The 18,541-nt window shown below is 44.4% G+C and overlaps 2 protein-coding genes and 1 long non-coding RNA gene across 14 annotated transcripts; 1 reads left to right on the plus strand and 2 right to left on the minus strand.

Annotated features, from left to right (window-relative positions):
- Nucleotides 1-262: 262 nt before the first annotated feature.
- LOC127362932 (gamma-aminobutyric acid type B receptor subunit 2-like) lies at nt 263-13,327 on the minus strand. Of its 6 annotated transcripts, XM_051399298.1 has the most exons (19): nt 12,177-13,326; nt 11,966-12,103; nt 11,701-11,871; nt 11,325-11,426; nt 11,157-11,222; nt 9,939-10,127; nt 9,629-9,871; nt 8,468-8,528; nt 7,697-7,777; nt 7,451-7,598; nt 7,230-7,362; nt 6,872-6,970; nt 6,677-6,784; nt 6,459-6,569; nt 4,687-4,914; nt 4,008-4,130; nt 3,829-3,919; nt 2,958-3,066; nt 263-2,651 (listed from the first exon to the last, which is right to left on the minus strand). In XM_051399298.1, exons 1-19 carry the CDS (start codon nt 12,423-12,425, stop codon nt 2,507-2,509), a joined length of 2,595 nt encoding a protein of 864 aa, XP_051255258.1. In that variant the 5' UTR covers nt 12,426-13,326; the 3' UTR covers nt 263-2,506. The 6 variants fall into 6 exon arrangements, with proteins under 6 accessions (XP_051255258.1, XP_051255257.1, XP_051255256.1 ...); XM_051399297.1 differs by having other exon boundaries at nt 11,157-11,426; nt 12,177-13,327; XM_051399296.1 differs by having other exon boundaries at nt 7,697-8,528; nt 12,177-13,291.
- On the plus strand, nt 8,545-9,734 carry LOC127362994 (uncharacterized). 6 transcript variants are annotated; one of them, XR_007884621.1, is made up of 5 exons: nt 8,545-8,681; nt 8,743-8,923; nt 8,985-9,230; nt 9,279-9,476; nt 9,529-9,734. It is a non-coding gene; the product is annotated as an uncharacterized LOC127362994 (long non-coding RNA). The 6 variants fall into 6 exon arrangements; XR_007884622.1 differs by having other exon boundaries at nt 9,555-9,603; XR_007884623.1 differs by having other exon boundaries at nt 8,985-9,289; nt 9,516-9,734.
- A 646-nt stretch (nt 13,328-13,973) lies between the features above and the next one.
- Nucleotides 13,974-16,654, minus strand: rpp25l (ribonuclease P/MRP 25 subunit-like). 2 transcript variants are annotated; one of them, XM_051399402.1, is made up of 2 exons: nt 16,556-16,654; nt 13,974-15,377 (listed from the first exon to the last, which is right to left on the minus strand). In XM_051399402.1, exon 2 carries the CDS (start codon nt 15,375-15,377, stop codon nt 14,697-14,699), a length of 681 nt encoding a protein of 226 aa, XP_051255362.1. In that variant the 5' UTR covers nt 16,556-16,654; the 3' UTR covers nt 13,974-14,696. The 2 variants fall into 2 exon arrangements, with proteins under 2 accessions (XP_051255362.1, XP_051255363.1); XM_051399403.1 differs by having other exon boundaries at nt 16,460-16,602.
- Nucleotides 16,655-18,541: the final 1,887 nt, after the last annotated feature.

Raw genomic sequence — 18,541 nt, forward strand, 5'->3', positions numbered from 1 at the left:
GCAGCAGTGCAGCGGTAAGAGACTTCCTGTGTTACAAGAGAAAAGGTCCGTGTTGAAACAATCCTCTGATACTTTGGTCCCGGTGACGAGGAGCAGCTCCTGAACGCAGTTTAATATGAGTGGACAGACGACGCTGAGCAGCTTCTCTTCAACATATTTAATCCATTTCAGGAATATAAAACAGGAAGATGAAACATTTTCTTCTCATTTTAGAATTTTATTTTTCTTACAAACCAAGATATCAATCAATAACACAAAGTGCACTGTTGTGTATGTATGGTCCCATTTATATTTCCATATACGTCTATAGCAGGGGTCACCAACACGGTGCCCGCGGGCACCAGGTCGCCCCCAAGGACCACATGAGTCGCCCACAGGCCTGTTCTAAAAATAGCACAACACAACAAGTTGGAAAGGTCAAAGGTCAGTATTGTGCACATGACAAAACTTCAGCGTTCGCGGGCGCAGCGAAGATGGGGAGCTGAATGCGGTTTCTTACCCCAAAAAACACGGCAGAAAAAGAAAGAAAACTCAAAATCATTTCACAGTGAATGAGAGGAAGAGTTATTTTTTACTACTGTGAGAAGAAACATCTGCGTGTGTCTCATTTGCGAGGCGACTGAGGCGACTGTGGCGACTGTGGCACAATGTGGAGAGACACTTCCTTACGTGTCACAAAGGCTACCACGCTAACTACCCATCGGGTTAGCCTGGGAGCTGAAGGCAGCTTTGGGTAAGCAGCAGTCTTTTTTCACGAGGCCTGCGACAGACTCCCAAAAAGCAACCGAAGCCTCGTTTAGAGCTACACATTTTCTGATAAAGAAGAAGAAGAAGGCATTTTCAGACGGAGAAGTAGTCAAAGAAGCAATGATGATAATTGCTAACACTGTAATTAAAGACGAGAAAAATGGAACTGATCGAATCTCCACTCTCTCCGATGTCCAACTGGGGGCATCTACGATGGCTAGACGAGTGTCGGCTATTGGTGCTTTCCATTTGTCTCGTGAACTTGGAACCCGAGTTGGAAAGTGTAAATCTCGCAGCTATCTCGCGAGATTTCACCGAGACACGCCCCCTTGTGGTCGTAATATCAGACGTCCAGCTCGGTGTTCCTGAGGGTTCACCGAGCTGGATGGGGGGGCACATACGACCCGCAAAACAAAGATGGCAGCGTCCATATTGAGATGTATGTTCTTTGTATTTGTGCTACGTTGGTCGTTTTAATGACGATTTTAAATGCTCCTACACACTGTTTACATTGCTGCTTTAGTCCGGTCACCAGTTTATGCATTGCACCGTGTTGCTGTGAGTTCAATACAATGTAAAGTTTTGTTTTCAAGCTGGTTTTCTAAATAGGCTAATGTAGCTAACAATAACACTAGCCTGCCACTGGAGGCCCCTGGTGGCTCCTGGAGGCCCCTGGAGGTCCCTGGTGGCTCCTGGTGGCCCCTGGTGGCTCGAGACAAATGCCACAGCACTTGTTGAAATTTAAATAGGCGAAAATGGCAAAATGTTATTGAAATGTAAGACTTGCAATAACGGAATTACTTGAAATGTTTGTTTCTGTAGAAAAACATTATTATTATTTCACATTGAGCTTGTTTAGATGAGCCACAAACAATAACAACACAGCTGCTGCACTTCTTTCTGACTCGTAATGTGCAAAGACAAACTGGAGCTATCAGTGGTACAAGCCAGGCAATGACGTCACGTTCTCGCGGCAGAACAACTCGGCTCCGAGTTCACGAGACAAATGGATAGCACCATATGTCCGGTAACATGGCCGACCAGATTACGATACACTGGTGAACAGCTTGCACTGCCAGTCTTCACTCTAACAAAGAAACAGATACCAGATGTTGTCAGTGGCAACATGGCAGTGCCATGGCAAAGTTAATTAAAATATTGAAACATTGTGTTCAATTCAAAAGTGTGTCCATGAAATGTAACAGATTTAATTTTGTTAAAAATGCAGCAGATTTGATCATTAGTTCAAAATGTGAAAAGATTTATTTAAAAATATGAAAGTTGATTTTTCTTAAACATTACATAATTGATAACTTTTTCAAACATGGTGCAACATAGGTCATGATTTGTTAAAAGTTTTAGTGGCTAATGTTATAAGAAGTGATCATCTGAAAATTTTAACATTTGCTGAGATTAATAGAAATAAAGTGTTGAATATTGATATTATCTGTTTTCCACCTTGTAAAGTCATTGTTGATAATTATTGTGAGAAATCATTAACGTGATCAGTGTCTTCACATAGATGAGTATCATTAATCATTATTAATAATAATAATAATAATAATAATAATAATATATAACTAAAGGCAAACTGAGCAAATTTGTTATTTCAGAAGAGTGTATCAAACTGGTAGCCCTTCGTATGACTCAGTGCCCATAAAGTAGCTCTCAGTTTCAAAAAGGTTGGTGACCCCTGGTCTATAGAAATAAATACAGTCAGTCACAGCTGCCGTCTGATTGGTTGAGCAGTAATGTGGCGTCAGTCGTACACAAAGTTGCCATCGGCGTAAACGAAGGCCTCCCGGCTGCCGAACAGACTGGAGCTGCTGGCGCTGACGCCACCGACGGCAGGCAGGTAGGAATGATGGAGGATGGGCAGCTGCACGGACAGCCGGCGCCGCACACTGAGAGGAAGGAAGGAAGGAAATTAAACCAAGAAAACTCTGTTAAAACAGTTGAAAACATGCAAAAACTCCAACTCTTCATTCATTCTAATATGTGAAAATCCTTCAGTGCCTCATCCTTAATGTTAGCTTTCTGGCTCAACTCACTTATAAGACAAGTTTCCTTTCAAATTTATTTTCTCTACCACATTTCCAAAATAAACAGTCAAAACAAAAATGTGAACAAACATCTCAAAGTTTGATAGAATGAAACTGTCCCACTGTCTGTAGTGAGTTCATAAAATGGCTGGTTTGTTCTGGACTCACCGTTCAGGAGAGTTGATGCTGTCTGGACTTGTGAGTTGCCTCTCTGAGCTTCTGTCCTCAGAGCAGACCTGAACCACATGAGTCCACGTCACAGATCTGACCTCGCCTGCTGAGAGGAAAAGGTTGATAATGATACCGATTAGAGAGACTGGAGCAGTTAACACTAACGTAAGCTGTAAACGGAGTTCTGTTATAATACTGACTCCAGTTTAAAGGAGATTATGAAGCAGCAAACAGCTGTTCTCTATACACAGAGTCACATGGTGTCTCTCTCCCTCTGCCTGTGTTGTATCGCAGCCTCTCTGTGGTTTGTTTCCATAGCCGGTCTGCTCCGACTGAAACTGCTGTTTTTATCATCTACGTCGGTGAATTAAGGATTTATTTCCACCAAACCAGAGTTGGTGATTGTTGGAAACACTAACAGAGACGCTTTTAATGAGTTTTATTCTGTTTCTGTCCACTTTAATGAAGTTCTGATGATCTGAAGGTAAAATGAGTGTTTGTGTCTCTGGAGTCTGGTGGAGAGTGATAGTGATATTACGGCTGTTTGTGGTTAAACTAAAGGTCTATCTCTGTAGGGATCCTTTCCATAATGCTGTCAGACACTGACTATAACAACCTGAGTCTGTCAGTGGCAGAAACAACTACTGTTAGTGGAGTTTTATTTTATTTCTGTCCACTCTGTAGTGTGTTTTACAATTATCTGCAAGATAAAGTTACTGATTTTGTCAATGGAGTCTGGTGGGCCGTGGGGCACATTGACAATTGTTGGGTTCCTGTACACTTGTGGAGATTTCATGCAGTACTCTGAGTTGAGTTTTAGACCTTTTCGGTTTCACAGTATCTTTGTACGACTTCATGTTTTTATTACCGTTGTTTGTTTCTGTCGTCATGTGAGGCTTCGAGTCAGGAGCTGACTCCTCGGAGAGTTGCATGGTGATGGTTTCTATTTCTACGTCGAGCTGCAAAGAACACAACAAACAGCGCTGCAGTGTTAATTCACTTAACCATCAGTCGGACACACGGCAGTCTCCTCACTGATGTCCTCACCTGTGCAGTTTGACTCTTCAGCTGCTGGTTTAACCTGCTCAGCTGCTCGACTTCGTGTTCTCCGTCGTCGCCCTCTGCAGCTTCACCCTGCAGCTCGCTGCCGTTCAGACACAAAAACAAAACCTGCAGAGAAATAAAAAGAAATAAAAACAGGTGAAAAAGGAGTTTGCTAACGTCTACAAACGGCCGGCGTTAACTTGATCGCTAATGCAAACAAATTGCTAGCCAGCTAACTTAGCACTAATACATTATTTATTGTTGAACACACTCAACACTGTGTGTCACAATACATAAGTTAGTGGATCACTTTAGCTGGTGAAGTAGCATTAATTTGGTAATTGGTAATTTGCTAACGTGAGCGAACTCTACATTAGCTTTCAGGCAAGCTAACGTTATCCGGCACTCAAACACTTAATTTACTAATTTATTTACCCAGATTCCCGGGGCTAACGCTAGCTTGTCAAATTACTTCATCAGCTAACAACATCCACGATACTATATAAACTATGTATTATGACAAATAGTGTTTTTCCTTGCCACTGTCGCCAGGTGCTTGTTGATGGCTCTGTCAGTAGTTTTATAAGGAGTACTGTTACGATGAGATCATAATCAGCCTGTTAGAAACTACATTGAAATATTTTTCAACCATTTGTTAGAGTTCACTTAGCGTGGCACTGACCTTTGGTCCGAACAACCAGCTCAGGGTGCAGATGTTACAGCAGAGGATGAGGACGCCGGTCACACAGAACTGAACAGGAGGATTGTGGGACGTCAGCAGGGATCCCGTCACTCCTGCCACACTGAACCCCGTCACAGCGAACATACTCAGGGTCAGGTGTTTACTGCTGACGGCGGGATGATCGGCCGGCGCGGTCCTGATGGTCCAGGCCACGAAACATCCGAGACCCTGACGGAAAAACACCACGTCGTTATTTTAATACACTGAAGTTTGGGACCTCGGCACAGTGAACGGTTGCAGTCGGCGTCCTGTTGCGAGCATCATCCTGGGCATCAGCAAAATAAATTATATATCTGCAATGTTCCTATATTTTATTTGGACCGTTAGCTCCATGCTACTAACTAGCTCGCTGTTTACACATCAGCCCATCAGCCAACACCACGAAGCAACCGACACCAGACCCACACCGCAACGCCAAGACACTGCTAGCTGGACAACCCCAGCTTCTAGTGACTGTTGTGGACTCTGTGTTGTGGACTCTGTGGTGGACTCTGTGTTGGACTGTGTGTTGTGGACTCTGTGTTGGACTCTGTGTTGGACTCTGTGTTGTGGACTCTGTGTTGAACTCTGTGTTGTGGACTCTGTGTTGTGGACTCTGTGTTGTGGACTCTGTGTTGGACTCTGTGTTGTGGACTCTGTGTTGTGGACTCTGTGTTGTGGACTCTGTGTTGGACTCTGTGTTGTGGACTCTGTGTTGGACTCTGTGTTGTGGACTCTGTGTTGTGGACTCTGTGTTGGTTGTGGACTCTGTGTTGTGGACTCTGTGTTGTGGACTCTGTGTTGGACTCTGTGTTGTGGACTCTGTGTTGTGGACTCTGTGTTGGACTCTGTGTTGTGGACTCTGTGTTGGACTCTGTGTTGTGGACTCTGTGTTGGACTCTGTGTTGTGGACTCTGTGTTGTGGACTCTGTGTTGTGGACTCTGTGTTGGACTCTGTGTTGTGGACTCTGTGGTGGACTCTGTGTTGGACTCTGTGTTGTGGACTCTGTGTTGGACTCTGTGTTGGACTCTGTGTTGGACTCTGTGTTGTGGACTCTGTGTTGTGGACTCTGTGTTGGACTCTGTGTTGTGGACTCTGTGTTGTGGACTCTGTGTTGGACTCTGTGTTGGACTCTGTGTTGTGGACTCTGTGTTGGACTCTGTGTTGTGGACTCTGTGTTGTGGACTCTGTGTTGGACTCTGTGTTGTGGACTCTGTGTTGTGGACTCTGTGTTGTGGACTCTGTGTTGGACTCTGTGTTGTGGACTCTGTGTTGTGGACTCTGTGTTGGACTCTGTGTTGTGGACTCTGTGTTGGACTCTGTGTTGTGGACTCTGTGTTGGACTCTGTGTTGTGGACTCTGTGTTGTGGACTCTGTGTTGGACTCTGTGTTGTGGACTCTGTGTTGGACTCTGTGTTGGACTCTGTGTTGTGGACTCTGGGTTGGACTCTGTGTTGTGGACTCTGTGTTGGACTCTGGGTTGTGGACTCTGTGTTGGACTCTGTGTCGCCCACTGTTGGCACTCGGGAGCATAAAGGTCACAACCTTTGACCCTCATCCTACATAGAGACACATAGAGATCAGTCCACAGACAGCAGAGGGACAGAGCTCCACTACAACCCGTTCACTCTCTGCTCACACACTGACTCACATATGGACCCTTTAATATTAGCATTACCTGCTATACAGTACAACCTAACATTGTCTGTTGGCGTGTTGTGTCAGTACTGACCAGTAGAGGTCCTTTGTATCCGCAGACAGCCGTCAGCCACAGCTCCATGTTGGCGCTGCTGCAGCGTTCAGAGGTCAGTCGGATGACAACGTCCTGATCAGCAGGATCCTTCTGGAAGAAATTATTACTATTTGGGATTTACAGTTCAGGTAATAAAGTACTTCTACATTGTTGTACTTCTACGTAAGTACAGGATCCGTCCTCGGTGTTACTGTTACCTCTAAGCTATGCTGCAGCACCACCCGTCTGAGGGGGTCCAGGATTTGCCAGGAGGTTAAAACAAACACATCCAGCAGGAGCATCCAGAGCAGCACACAGCCGGCTCGCTGCAGACGGAAACACAGACAGACAACATTTCATTCCCAGAGTCCGACGGTCAGATCTGTGTGTTTGCAAGCTGGGTCAGCGGTTACCGTCTGTGTGAAGCTGCAGAGCGAATGAAGCCTCCATGTTCTGGTGAACAGCACAGCGAAGGCCAGAGTGTGTCCCACGGAGAGAGTCCACAGACGAACCTAGCAGTGGGTGGAAGTACGAACGCCACACTGTGAAAATACTCCATTCACAACTTTACTTATAGGTAGCATTTAGTTTGTATGTATTAATCACTTTTTATTGCCAATAAGTGAACGGGTTGTAGCATAGCTTCATCCAGACTCACAGGGCTGATCCCGCTGGTTTGCCATTTGCTGGTTGATTGGTCGGCCATTATTAACATTATTAACATTATTAACTAACTGTAGCTAAGCTGTGTCTGCAGCTGCCTGAACTCACAGAACAGAGGACCTCAGATGTTTGGTCGGACAGCGAGGCTCCGTCCAGGCCGGACATCAGGACTGAGGAGGAGGACAGCAGGATGCCCAGCAGCAGCAGCTCGTCCTGGGATCCACCGCCTGACTTCAGCAGCCTGCGGGGGGGGGGCACACACACAAACAACAGTGATGAAACCAGGAGCCGTCAGATCCGCGTCCGACACTGAGGCTGTACCCGTTTACCGTTTACGGTTGACGACGGCGAGGAGGAGGGCCGTCAGAGCGATGATGATGGTCACAGACGCAGCTGATGATACGGCGCTGTACAGAAGGAGGCTGATGTGCTGCTGCTGTACGAGGACCAGAGTCCGGTCTCTGGGTGGTCCTGGACCTGCAGGAGCAAACAGCCAGTTAGAATCGAGGTCCAGTCTCAGTCTGTTAGCATGATTTCAGAACCGGAGACCACGAGAGTGGAAACCGTTATCTCACCTTTAAACCTCAGCAGGTGGTTCATCAGTCGGAGCTGTTGGGTGGAAGTACTGAAGTCTCCCACCAACACACCACTGCTACCTGAGGACACACACACACACACACACACACACACACACACACACACACACACACACACACACACACACACACACACAGACACACACACACACACACACAGACACACCACACACAGACACACACACACAGACACACAGACACACAGACACACACACACAGACACACACACACACACACACAGACACACACACACACACACACACACACACACACAGACACACACAGACACACACACACAGACACACACACACACACACACACACACACACACACACACACACACACACACACAGACACACACACACACACACACACACAGACACACACACACAGACACACACACAGACACACACACACACACACACACACACACACACACACACACACACACACACACACACACACACACAGACACACACACACACACACACACACACACACACACACACACACACACACACACACACACACACACACACACACAGACACACACACACACACACACACACACACACACACACACACAGACACACACACACACACACAGACACACACACACACACACACACACACACACACACACACACACACACACACACACACACACACACACACACAGGTTGTGAATGTACAGACTCATTAATATTAACATGCTGCCTGTACAGACGAGCATCAGCTGATTTAAAGCACCTTGAAACTGGATCAGCTCCATCGACGTCATTCTGTCTCCGTTCCGAAAGGAAACTGGACCCTGGAGACATTTTAAAACATTCATATAATAAATACTGTAGTGCCAGGTGTGTTACAGGTGTGTGTTACAGGTGTGTGTTACAGGTGTGTTACAGGTGTGTTACAGGTGTGTGTTACAGGTGTGTGTTATAGGTGTGTTACAGGTGTGTTACAGGTGTGTGTTACAGGTGTGTGTTACAGGTGTGTTACAGGTGTGTTACAGGTGTGTGTTACAGGTGTGTGTTACAGGTGTGTTACAGGTGTGTTACAGCTGTGTGTTACAGGTGTGTGTTACAGGTGTGTTACAGCTGTGTGTTATAGGTGTGTGTTACAGGTGTGTGTTACAGGTGTGTTACAGCTGTGTGTTACAGGTGTGTTACAGGTGTGTTACAGCTGTGTGTTACAGGTGTGTTACAGGTGTGTGTTACAGGTGTGTTACAGGTGTGTTACAGCTGTGTGTTACAGCTGTGTGTTACAGGTGTGTTACAGGTGTGTGTTACAGGTGTGTTACAGGTGTGTTACAGCTGTGTGTTACAGGTGTGTGTTACAGGTGTGTTACAGCTGTGTGTTATAGGTGTGTGTTACAGGTGTGTGTTACAGGTGTGTGTTACAGGTGTGTTACAGCTGTGTGTTACAGGTGTGTTACAGGTGTGTGTTACAGGTGTGTTACAGCTGTGTGTTACAGGCGTGTGTTACAGGTTTGTTAGAGGTGTGTGTTATAGGTGTGTGTTACAGGTGTGTGTTATAGGTGTGTTACATGTGTTTGTTACAGGTGTGTTACAGGTGTGTGTTATAGGTGTGTGTTACAGGTGTGTGTTATAGGTGTGATTATAGGTGTGTGTTATAGGTGTGTTACAGATGTGTGTTATAGGTGTGTGTTATAGGTGTGATTATAGGTGTGTGTTACAGGTGTTTGTTACAGGTGTGTTACAGGTGTGTGTTACAGGTGTGTGTTATAGGTGTGTTACAGGTGTGTGTTACAGGTGTGTGTTATAGGTGTGTGTTACAGGTGTGTGTTACAGGTGTGTGTTATAGGTGTGTGTTACAGGTGTGTGTTATAGGTGTGTGTTACAGGTGTGTGTTATAGGTGTGTGTTACAGGTGTGTGTGTGGATGCGCTCACTGTGACTCCTTCAAACTGCGTCTGCTTCAGGGCCTCCAGCAGCATCCTGTGGACCTCCTCCTCACTGACACTGACGTTCCTCTGGACGCTGTACTTCTCTCTGTGTTTCACAGCCTCCATCACCTGACTGAGAGCTTTGGCAGCGACCCAAACAGCGTCGTAGGCGAAGGCGTGGAGGCCGCTGACCTTTGACCCCTCCTGGATCAGCTGTCTGAGGTAGGAGTCCTGGTAGTCCTGAGGAGTCTGCAGTTAACAACAGTCAGTCAGAGTCATTACTGAAACAGCGCACATAGAAGAGACCAGAACTGACCCGTCCAGAGACTCCCGGTGTGTTCGTGCTGCTGAGCTGTTTCATCTGCAGCCGGATGGATCCGTCCGCAGCCGTCAGCAGACTGTCGGCCGTACAGCCAGAACCCTGCCACCCCAGCCTCCATCCAGACGTTCCTCCGTCAGCAACGATCCACTGGTACCGAGGTCCAAACAGGTTCAGCCTGTAGGCCTGAGAGTCCCACAGACAGCAGCTGCTGTTATCAAATTAATCCTGGAACACTTTTATCAGCAAGAACAGTGAAACAGGATTTTATCGCCTCCATTAACACTCGCTGGACCCCTTGTGAAGAGAGCCAGTTCATCTGCACTGTTCAGAATCTACTTCTTGGCTCTTTTTCAGGCAGGTTTTGTGTCGTATTGCTGGGTTCACAAAATATGTGGTCAAAAGTATGCGGACAGCTCAACGTTCTCGTATGTGTCAGTGTAATATTCATTAAACCTATAACGCTCATTTTCAGCTCTATATTCTTAGTTCTTGTGTTTCAGTGATTCCTGTACAAAAGCTCAACTTTATCATTTTATCAGTGATTTTGGTGAAACTGGATCAGATTTTATGGAGGTGAATATTGTCTCTGATGTCCTCCGGCTGCTCTGGGAGTTTCCTGATGGACATACAGCCGTAGCTACTTGTTGTTAGCGGTTAGCTACTTTAGCTGCTAACTGTAGCTGCTGTAGGCTGGTTAGCAGTTAAGACCCATCCTATTCGGTGACTCTGCCCGGACTGGGAGCTCAGTGTCTGTATTTAACGGTAGCCCCAGGGCCTCGAGCTCCCAGTCCGTTAGCAGAAGTTAGCAGTAAGCTAATAGCTACGAGTAAATGTGCATCAGTAAGCTCTGTAAGAGAGTTGAGGCAGAGAAGCTGCAGGACATCAGAGGACAAGCTAGAAAATCTGTCTCACAACAGGAAAAACTGAGCGGGTCCCTGTACTTCTTGGACGTGCTCAGTCGTGCTCAGCCTGGAGCACATAACCATATAAAGACATCTGTGATGAGCCGACGTCAGCTGGACATGTGAGGTTGAAAAAGGAGGTTGGAAACGTTCAGAGCAGTCTGAATTCTGAGCTTTCTGCTCACAGGGATTATTTATGGAGCTGGCTTTCAAATATCACTGTACGCTGCTGTATTTAGATTTCCTTTCATTATATCTAAGAGGGCCAAGGAAAAACAGACCACCTACCTTTGGCTATAAGTGTACTTACACAGCAGAAAACCTCAGAGGCAGAATCCTCTTTAAACTGTGCGATGATGATCCGAACATCACTTTCCTGTAATAGAATAAAGGAATCATTTGGCATCATGACATAAACAGATTCTACCTCTGCGTTAAATCTAAATCTGTGCGTACAATAATCGACGGGGGTCAGTACCTTCAGCTTCTTCACGCTGCTGCAGACGTCTTCAGAGAGACTTTCTGTGGAAACAACCTGGACTTCAGCCTTCAGCAGCTGTCTGATCAGATCCTTCTTCATCTGCACCAACACAGAGAATCAGGTAGAGATTCTTACCGCCTTATGAAGGTACAAATATAGGGGGCAAAGGGGTATGAAGTGCCCTCTTCTGGGCCCTTCCAGTGGACAAAACAGGACCATTTCTGGATTATAACCTTTTACAAGATTCCAGGTCTGATTTCTAAAAAAAAGGTTTGCCACCCAGGTAGTGATTGAAACAGACTTTGGCTTGTTGGTGGGGCTCAAGGACGTTACCAGCATCCTCATTAGTATCAGGAATAATACTCAGCATCACCTCTGAGAGTCTGGGTCCTTCCTGTGTGACGATACCGACTCTGCTCCACCTGTAGCGCTGCAGCAGCTTCACTGTGGCCTGGTTCAGAGCCCGGTCCGACGGCACTGTGCTGAACAGGTTCCTGTACCACTTCCTGTTGGACAGACTAGGGGGCAAGGCCGCAAAAGATACCTGGGACATCAGAGGACATGAATCAACAGATGCGTCAAAAACACGAGCACCAACTTAATAATAATAACAATAAACCTGAAGTGGACCAGTGTACCTGCACCAGGTTGAGAGCTGGCAGAGAGCGAGCAATCAGCGCCATCACAGATGGACACACCCCTCCGAACACCAGCAGGTACTTTGGTCCCGCCCACATGGCATCAAACAGAGCTTTGAGTGATTTAGCAGGATCACACTGAAACATGGGATGAAAACATAAGTGTGATACTGGTTCCAGACAGAGGAAGAGGACAGAGTCTGAGACCCACCTGTGAGTCCAGCAGCTGGAGCTGGATCTCGTAGTTTCCCAGCGGCGGTGGTTGTCTCTGTAGATCCTGCAGAGCCAGTTTGACAGCCGGTGCCACAGCGGCGGTCAGGTTCTCCTTCCCCAACCCGGAGCTGACGGGCATTACCCACAGCACAGGCAGAGGGTGGCGGGCCTGGGCCAGCACCGGCCCGACAACCAGCCAGCAGACCAGCAGCAGCCTGAACGCCTCCACCGGTCCACCACGCTCCATTCTCTGGTTCCACTGCCTGATGCTCTGCTCTGATCCTGCAGGGAAACTCTAATCCTCTTGTGCTGTAAGCAGCTGAGAGCCCGGGAGGCCGACTGAGGAGATAAAAGGATCAACGTGGACACAAGATGTCACCAGGATCCTCAGCAGACTGCTCACCGTCTCTACACACGGGAGATTAGAAGCTGCAAAGCCGCTCCGTCCGAAGTTCATCAAATTTGGGTTGAAACTGGTCACAGAGAGTGACCTGTAATACGGCGTCCTATTGAGCTCAACCCTCTGCAGTGCTGCTCATCCATGGTACTGTGCACGGTTATCAGTCCTACAGCACTGGGTAGACGATGACAAACCATCAGTTTCAAGTTGGTTTCTTAACGTTCTCCCGTTGGAAAGGCTCGTACATGTTCTCCAAGGAGACATAAAGGGTTCTTCTCTGTTGGGAGCGTTTATTGGAGAAAACGGGCCAAAATCATTTCTAAAGGTTTTGCAACTTTATTATATATTATTATATCTACATTGTCTGTGTGCATTAAATTATTATATTGTTATAATATGGAGGATGATAACTTTAGTTTGTTTTGTTCTTTGTTGTTTCTTTAATTATCTGTTTTTGTATGTTGTCTAGTCTGATTGTTTGTGTTGTTGTTGTTGTCTGGGTCTAGTATTTGTGTTATGTACCTTTCTTGTTGAGTGCAATAACTTGTTGTCATTTATCAACTGAAAATAAAAGGATCTTGTTTTTCTACAGTAAAAAAAGCTGCATTAGGTTGAATAGTTTGTGAGTATTACTGGATGATAGATTGATGAGAGAGAGTGGACGCTGTGGTATCAGGACCCTGAGAAGTCCTGGAGGGACTGCCTGTTAACTGCGTCCATTCCCTACTTTCTACTTCACAATAATCATCGTAACAAAATACTATTTACATAAATATAAATACAAAATATAAACTTTACTCAAGGAAAAGTACTGATTCACTGTCTTTACTTTGTTTGTGAAGACGCTCACAAACGCTCAAAAGCTTCCGGTAAACTGACGGCATCAATCGAGTGTTCATGTATTTATCAACCACAGCAACAAGATATTTCATCATTAATAGTCTGTATGAATGGAGAGTTTAGAACTTTACTTGCAGCTCTGGAAAAAGTCGAAAAGATCTGTTCCACTTTGCTTTGGATTAGTTTTAGGATATTTGGTCATTTGAATCCAGGTTGTTTCCAGGTTTTCCAGGACCAGTGGGAACCCCGAATATACTCAAAGTAAAAAGTATTCTCTTGGTTTCTCTGAAGGACATTTCCACCGACCGCCTCTGTCAGTTTCCTCACGTTACGTCCATCACGCTCCGGTCTTGATGTTAGGAAGGCGTGCAATAATGCAAAATAATAATTCCCCTCAAATGCATTAAAACTAAAGTAACGACCTGTGTTTAGGAGGAGAAAGTACGGAATTATATATAATATTTTGAGAAGGTTTATGTAGAACGTAAAAGTAAAAGTAGGCAGAAAACACACAAAACTACTTGAGTTGCTTGCTTCAAAATAAAAGTCAACTCATTATCCGGCAGCTAAATGCTTTTAATGTGAAGGTGCAGCAGCAGGAAATGTTCGGTTATTATTATCACATTCATTTAATCATGGGAAGCAGAGATTGTAATCGCGATTAATATTCAATTAATTAATTCTATTATGCTGCTTATGTCAGTGGTTCCCAACCTGGGGGTCGGGACGCCACTAGGGGTCACCAAAGCTTCATGGAGGGGTCGCAAGTTCTTCTTGGAAAATATATATATTTTACTCATCAACAATATATTTATTCAAGTTCATTTAACATTAAAATTATATTTGTCAATTTTAAGTGACATTGTCTTTATTTAGAATTTTTTATTTGTATTGTGAAAAAAAAAAGTTACAACTACTTAAGAATGTTTAACTTAAAATAACTCACAGTGAATTATTTAATATCTGAACACAAACTGCATTAGTACAACGGCCAAACATCAGGGAGAAGAAGAAAGAAGCAAAAACAAATTCTAAAAATATCAGAAAAAGAAGTTTTCATAAGAAATAATCTAAAAACTTCCAGCTGTTCTGTGTGTGTTGAATAAAGTCAGTTCACTCAGTGATAAAGTCCTTTAAGGGAAAAGGTTGAAGTCTCTTCAGGTTAAAGAAACAACGGCTAACACAAACTAACGTCTGCCTGGAAACACGGACGCTGATCGGACCAAAGTGTCCACGAAATGTCTCACATCGTTTTAGTCTTTACAGTTTACAGCTCCGTCAGCTCGGGCCTTTAGCCGGTTCTCTGGACCGTCCAGCCTGACGTCCGGGTCCTCTCCCTCTGCCACCTCCTGCTCCTCCTCCACCTCCTCCTCCTTTCTTCCTCTTGTGTCCCGGTCTCTGCCCGGCGGACCCTCCGCCCTCCTCCCTGCTGGCGGACTGAGCCCACAGGGCGTCGTAGCGTCCCGGCGCCTGGTATCCGGGCTGGCTGCAGTCCAGCGGCTCTCTGGAGAGGAGGACCCAGATGGCGGGCACGTTCCTGCTGACCGTCAGGCTGTCGAGGCCGGCGGCGGGCTCCAGCGGCTCCCACACCTCCACCGCGGTGCTGTACAGCAGCCTGGTGAGCTGGTGGAGCCCCTTCACGCGCCGCTTCACGATCTCGGCACACGTTATGGCTTTGGACACGCCCTTCCCGGTCGCCGTGAAGACAATCTGTTTGCAGAGCGGACGGCCCTTCGCTTCCTGTTGTCCCTCCACAGCCACGCCTCCTTCCTCCGGCGCGGGGCGTCCCTCGTCCTCAGGCGCTCGGGGGTTGGCCTCCACACGGCTCAGGGCGTAGCGCAGCAGGTTGCGGATCTTGCTGCCGTCTTTGACGTGGACCTCCGGCGTGTCGGGGGGGAGGCCGGGGAACGGACAGACAGACGGCTGCTCCACCGTCCGAGCCTTACTGTAGTTCTCCATCTGCACACACAGTGTAGCTTCAGTTATTATCAATAATGATCAGTTATCATCAATAATGATCAGTTATTATCATTAATGATCAGTTATCATCAATAATGATCAGTTATCATCAATAATGATCAGTTATTATCATTAATGATCATTTATTATCATTAATAATCAGTTATTATCAATAATGATCAGTTATTATCATTAATGATCATTTATTATCAATAATGATCAGTTATTATCATTAATGATCAGTTATTATCAATAATGATCAGTTATTATCATTAATTATCATTAATAATAAAATAAAATAATCATTTACTTCATTTCGTTTAAACAAGTGATTTTAAAGTTCTGTAAAATCCATTTGAAACTTTCAAACACATTCCCTGATAACGTCTGCTGATTCAGGATCTAAAACACAACCAGAAAGGTTTAAAGATAAAACCACTGATGACACAAACACTTCATTATAATGCTGTTTGTCATTACGTACGTTAACTAAGTCCAAAATGAGAAGAATCTTAATTTATAACTGAATAACCAACAGCCCAAACAAACAATAAGGTAAGCACTAAAATATCTTCCACACAGTGAACAGGTCCTGAGAGATCTGCGTTAAAAATACCAGATTACATAAAGACTTCTACAGAAAACAAGAACACATAAAGACTACAGAGCCCCTTCAACCCTTCGGATATTAGACAGAAAAGTCCCAATTAAACTACAACCATCAGTGCTTGTTGGACTGGATGTGTGCCGAATTAATGAAAGAGGTCGCAATGACTCCACAACTCGTTCAGACATGTTGTACCGTGAGTGTGTGTCCACCGGAGACACGGAAACCGTTAAATCTGACGGTTCTTTAACGGAGATCGGCGCGGGGCCGTTTCTGTCCGTTACTGCGGGGTTTGAGGCTCGACAGTCTGATAAAAGAAGATGAAACTTTCCTCTCAGTCACTGAACTAATCTAAGAACCAGCTCAGATAATGTTCACCAATAAAATAACAGAGAACTCAACCGACTGCGCTGCTAGCTGTGTTAGCAAGAGAGGCTAAGCTACAGGCTAATAGCTCACAAACGCGGGAATTTACCGGCTGAAACACCTCCAGCAGGGTCGCGATAAAAAGCTGGGATTTGTGGGTTATAATATGGGTTAAATTGGTTTAATTGTACGTTAATAATCTCACCAGAAGGAGATGAAGTCTCTCCACATGTTAACTTCACCAACACTCTCTTCTTCGTCGGGTTTTATTGCGGTTGACATCCAGCTTATTGGTGCATTAGCGCCACCTGCTGCTCCGGAGTGTCAATAATCAATAATCAATAAATACATTCAATTAAATAACACACACCTGAAAACCCCGGTATCCCTTTAACAGGACAATAATACCCAACAACCCAGTGGTTCCCAAAAAATGCAGTCATTTTCTATAAATAAAATACATCTTTAATTTAATTAAAGATATTTACACTGTAAAACCAATGCAATGAGCTATAAATACAGGTGAACTCTGCTATAATACATATAATCAGTTCAATTTACTGTTTTAATGTGAATGTTAAAAGTTATAGACCTTTAATAAAAGTCATTGTCTGTGAGATTACAGTAATTATTGCTGTTTACACTGATAAAAACTGTATTTGGACAGTTTACCAATGCTTATAAACAACATTTATTCAACGTTTCTGTTGTGAAAACGTCCATAATTATACATATATATAAAATATCTGTCAATTAACAAACAAATCTATGTAAAATTACACAACAAATACTTTTTACTGTTAATTGTCACTAATTTACATAATTTTAGAAATGTATTTACAGTATTAAACTTGAATTTAAAAGTTGAATCTATTAAATAAACAGTAAATATCTGCGATAATAAAATTATAGATTTGCAAAATTTATTTTTATCTTTTTATATGAAGATATTTAAATCATCTATAAATAAATAGTAATTTATTATCATTTACAGACAGAAGTCGAGAACGGCCATGGATTTTTCTTTTTCTTTTTTCATCTTGATTTCAACCTACAAGAGCTGCCACAAACGACTTCAGTAGCCACTGGCTGTAGCTGTAGCCTACCGGTAAGTTACACTTTACGTTAGTTTGTTCACTGGAATGGGAGCCGTTCGTGGCAGCTCTTGTAGGTCGAAATCAAGACGAACACGTTATTAATTAATAAGTTATCACGAGAAAACGATCTTTGTTATATCGAGATAATGAGATAATAAGTCGTTATCACGATATAACAGTGCAGCAAAAAAATAAATAAATCCATGGCCGTTCTCGGCTTCCGTATTTACAGTTACACGTCTTTCACATCATTTAAGTAAATCCACAGGCTCTTTTTGTAGTTTTATTAATATTTAATAAAAAAATCACTTTGGCGACCCCCAGGTTGGCAACCACTTGTAATAATAATAATAAACCATTATCTTTGACAGAGATGCTGAGAGAGTAATAAAGTCATGTTAAAGCATGAAGAAGGAGCGCCCTCAAAGACAGAGTGGGAGGATGGAAGATAACCAAGTGCACAGACAGAAACAGTCATAAATCCAGTTAGCAAACCTGGCGAGGATCCAGCTAAACTTACTAGTTACAGGCCAACAGCATTAACATTTAATATGCAAGATAATGGATGGTAACTGAAAGGCTGTCATATGAGCTTGAGAAAGGAATCTTATCAGAGTGGTTTCAGAAAAGGGAGGAATACCATGGACTCAGTGATAAGGCTGGAAACTCAAATAAGAATAAAGAGTCAGTAATTGTTTTCTGACAAAGACAAAGACACGATGTGGAAGGACGCGTCGTTAATTAAGCTGCTCAAATATTTTCCACTGAGATCTTTAAATCTGCTTTACAAGAGAGACCTGGCCGAGGTAGCAGCTGTACAAAACCACAGCAAAATACAACATGAACAGAAAAATCCACAATAAAACAGAAACTATTCAAACACAACCACATGCCTCCGTCACCACTGTCTGTATGCCTAAATTCATCAGTGGATATAAATTAATTTGAGATCTTTTTGCTGATTATTCGAGGGCCCTTGGTGCGTAAGTCTTCCCCAGATCTGTACAATGAAAAGCAACCACTAACTACCAGAGACGACACAGAGCCTCTTACAGAGATCTGTCCATGACGCTTTATAAGCTAATGTCCAACCC

The sequence above is a fragment of the Dicentrarchus labrax genome, unplaced genomic scaffold, assembly GCF_905237075.1.
Source record: "Dicentrarchus labrax unplaced genomic scaffold, dlabrax2021, whole genome shotgun sequence".
Lineage (NCBI taxonomy): Eukaryota > Metazoa > Chordata > Actinopteri > Moronidae > Dicentrarchus > Dicentrarchus labrax.

Bases quoted from the DNA above. Each gene is read 5' to 3' on its own strand.
- LOC127362932 (XM_051399293.1), bottom strand. From the start codon at position 12,425: ATGGAGCGTGGTGGACCGGTGGAGGCGTTCAGGCTGCTGCTGGTCTGC. The intron at 10,128-11,156 runs GTAAGTACACTT...TGGGACTCTCAG, and splicing joins CCTCTGAGGTTTTCTGCTGT to GCCTACAGGCTGAACCTGTT. The intron at 4,915-6,458 runs GTCAGTACTGAC...TTTTTCCGTCAG, and splicing joins GATACAAAGGACCTCTACTG to GGTCTCGGATGTTTCGTGGC.
- rpp25l (XM_051399402.1), bottom strand. From the start codon at position 15,377: ATGGAGAACTACAGTAAGGCTCGGACGGTGGAGCAGCCGTCTGTCTGT.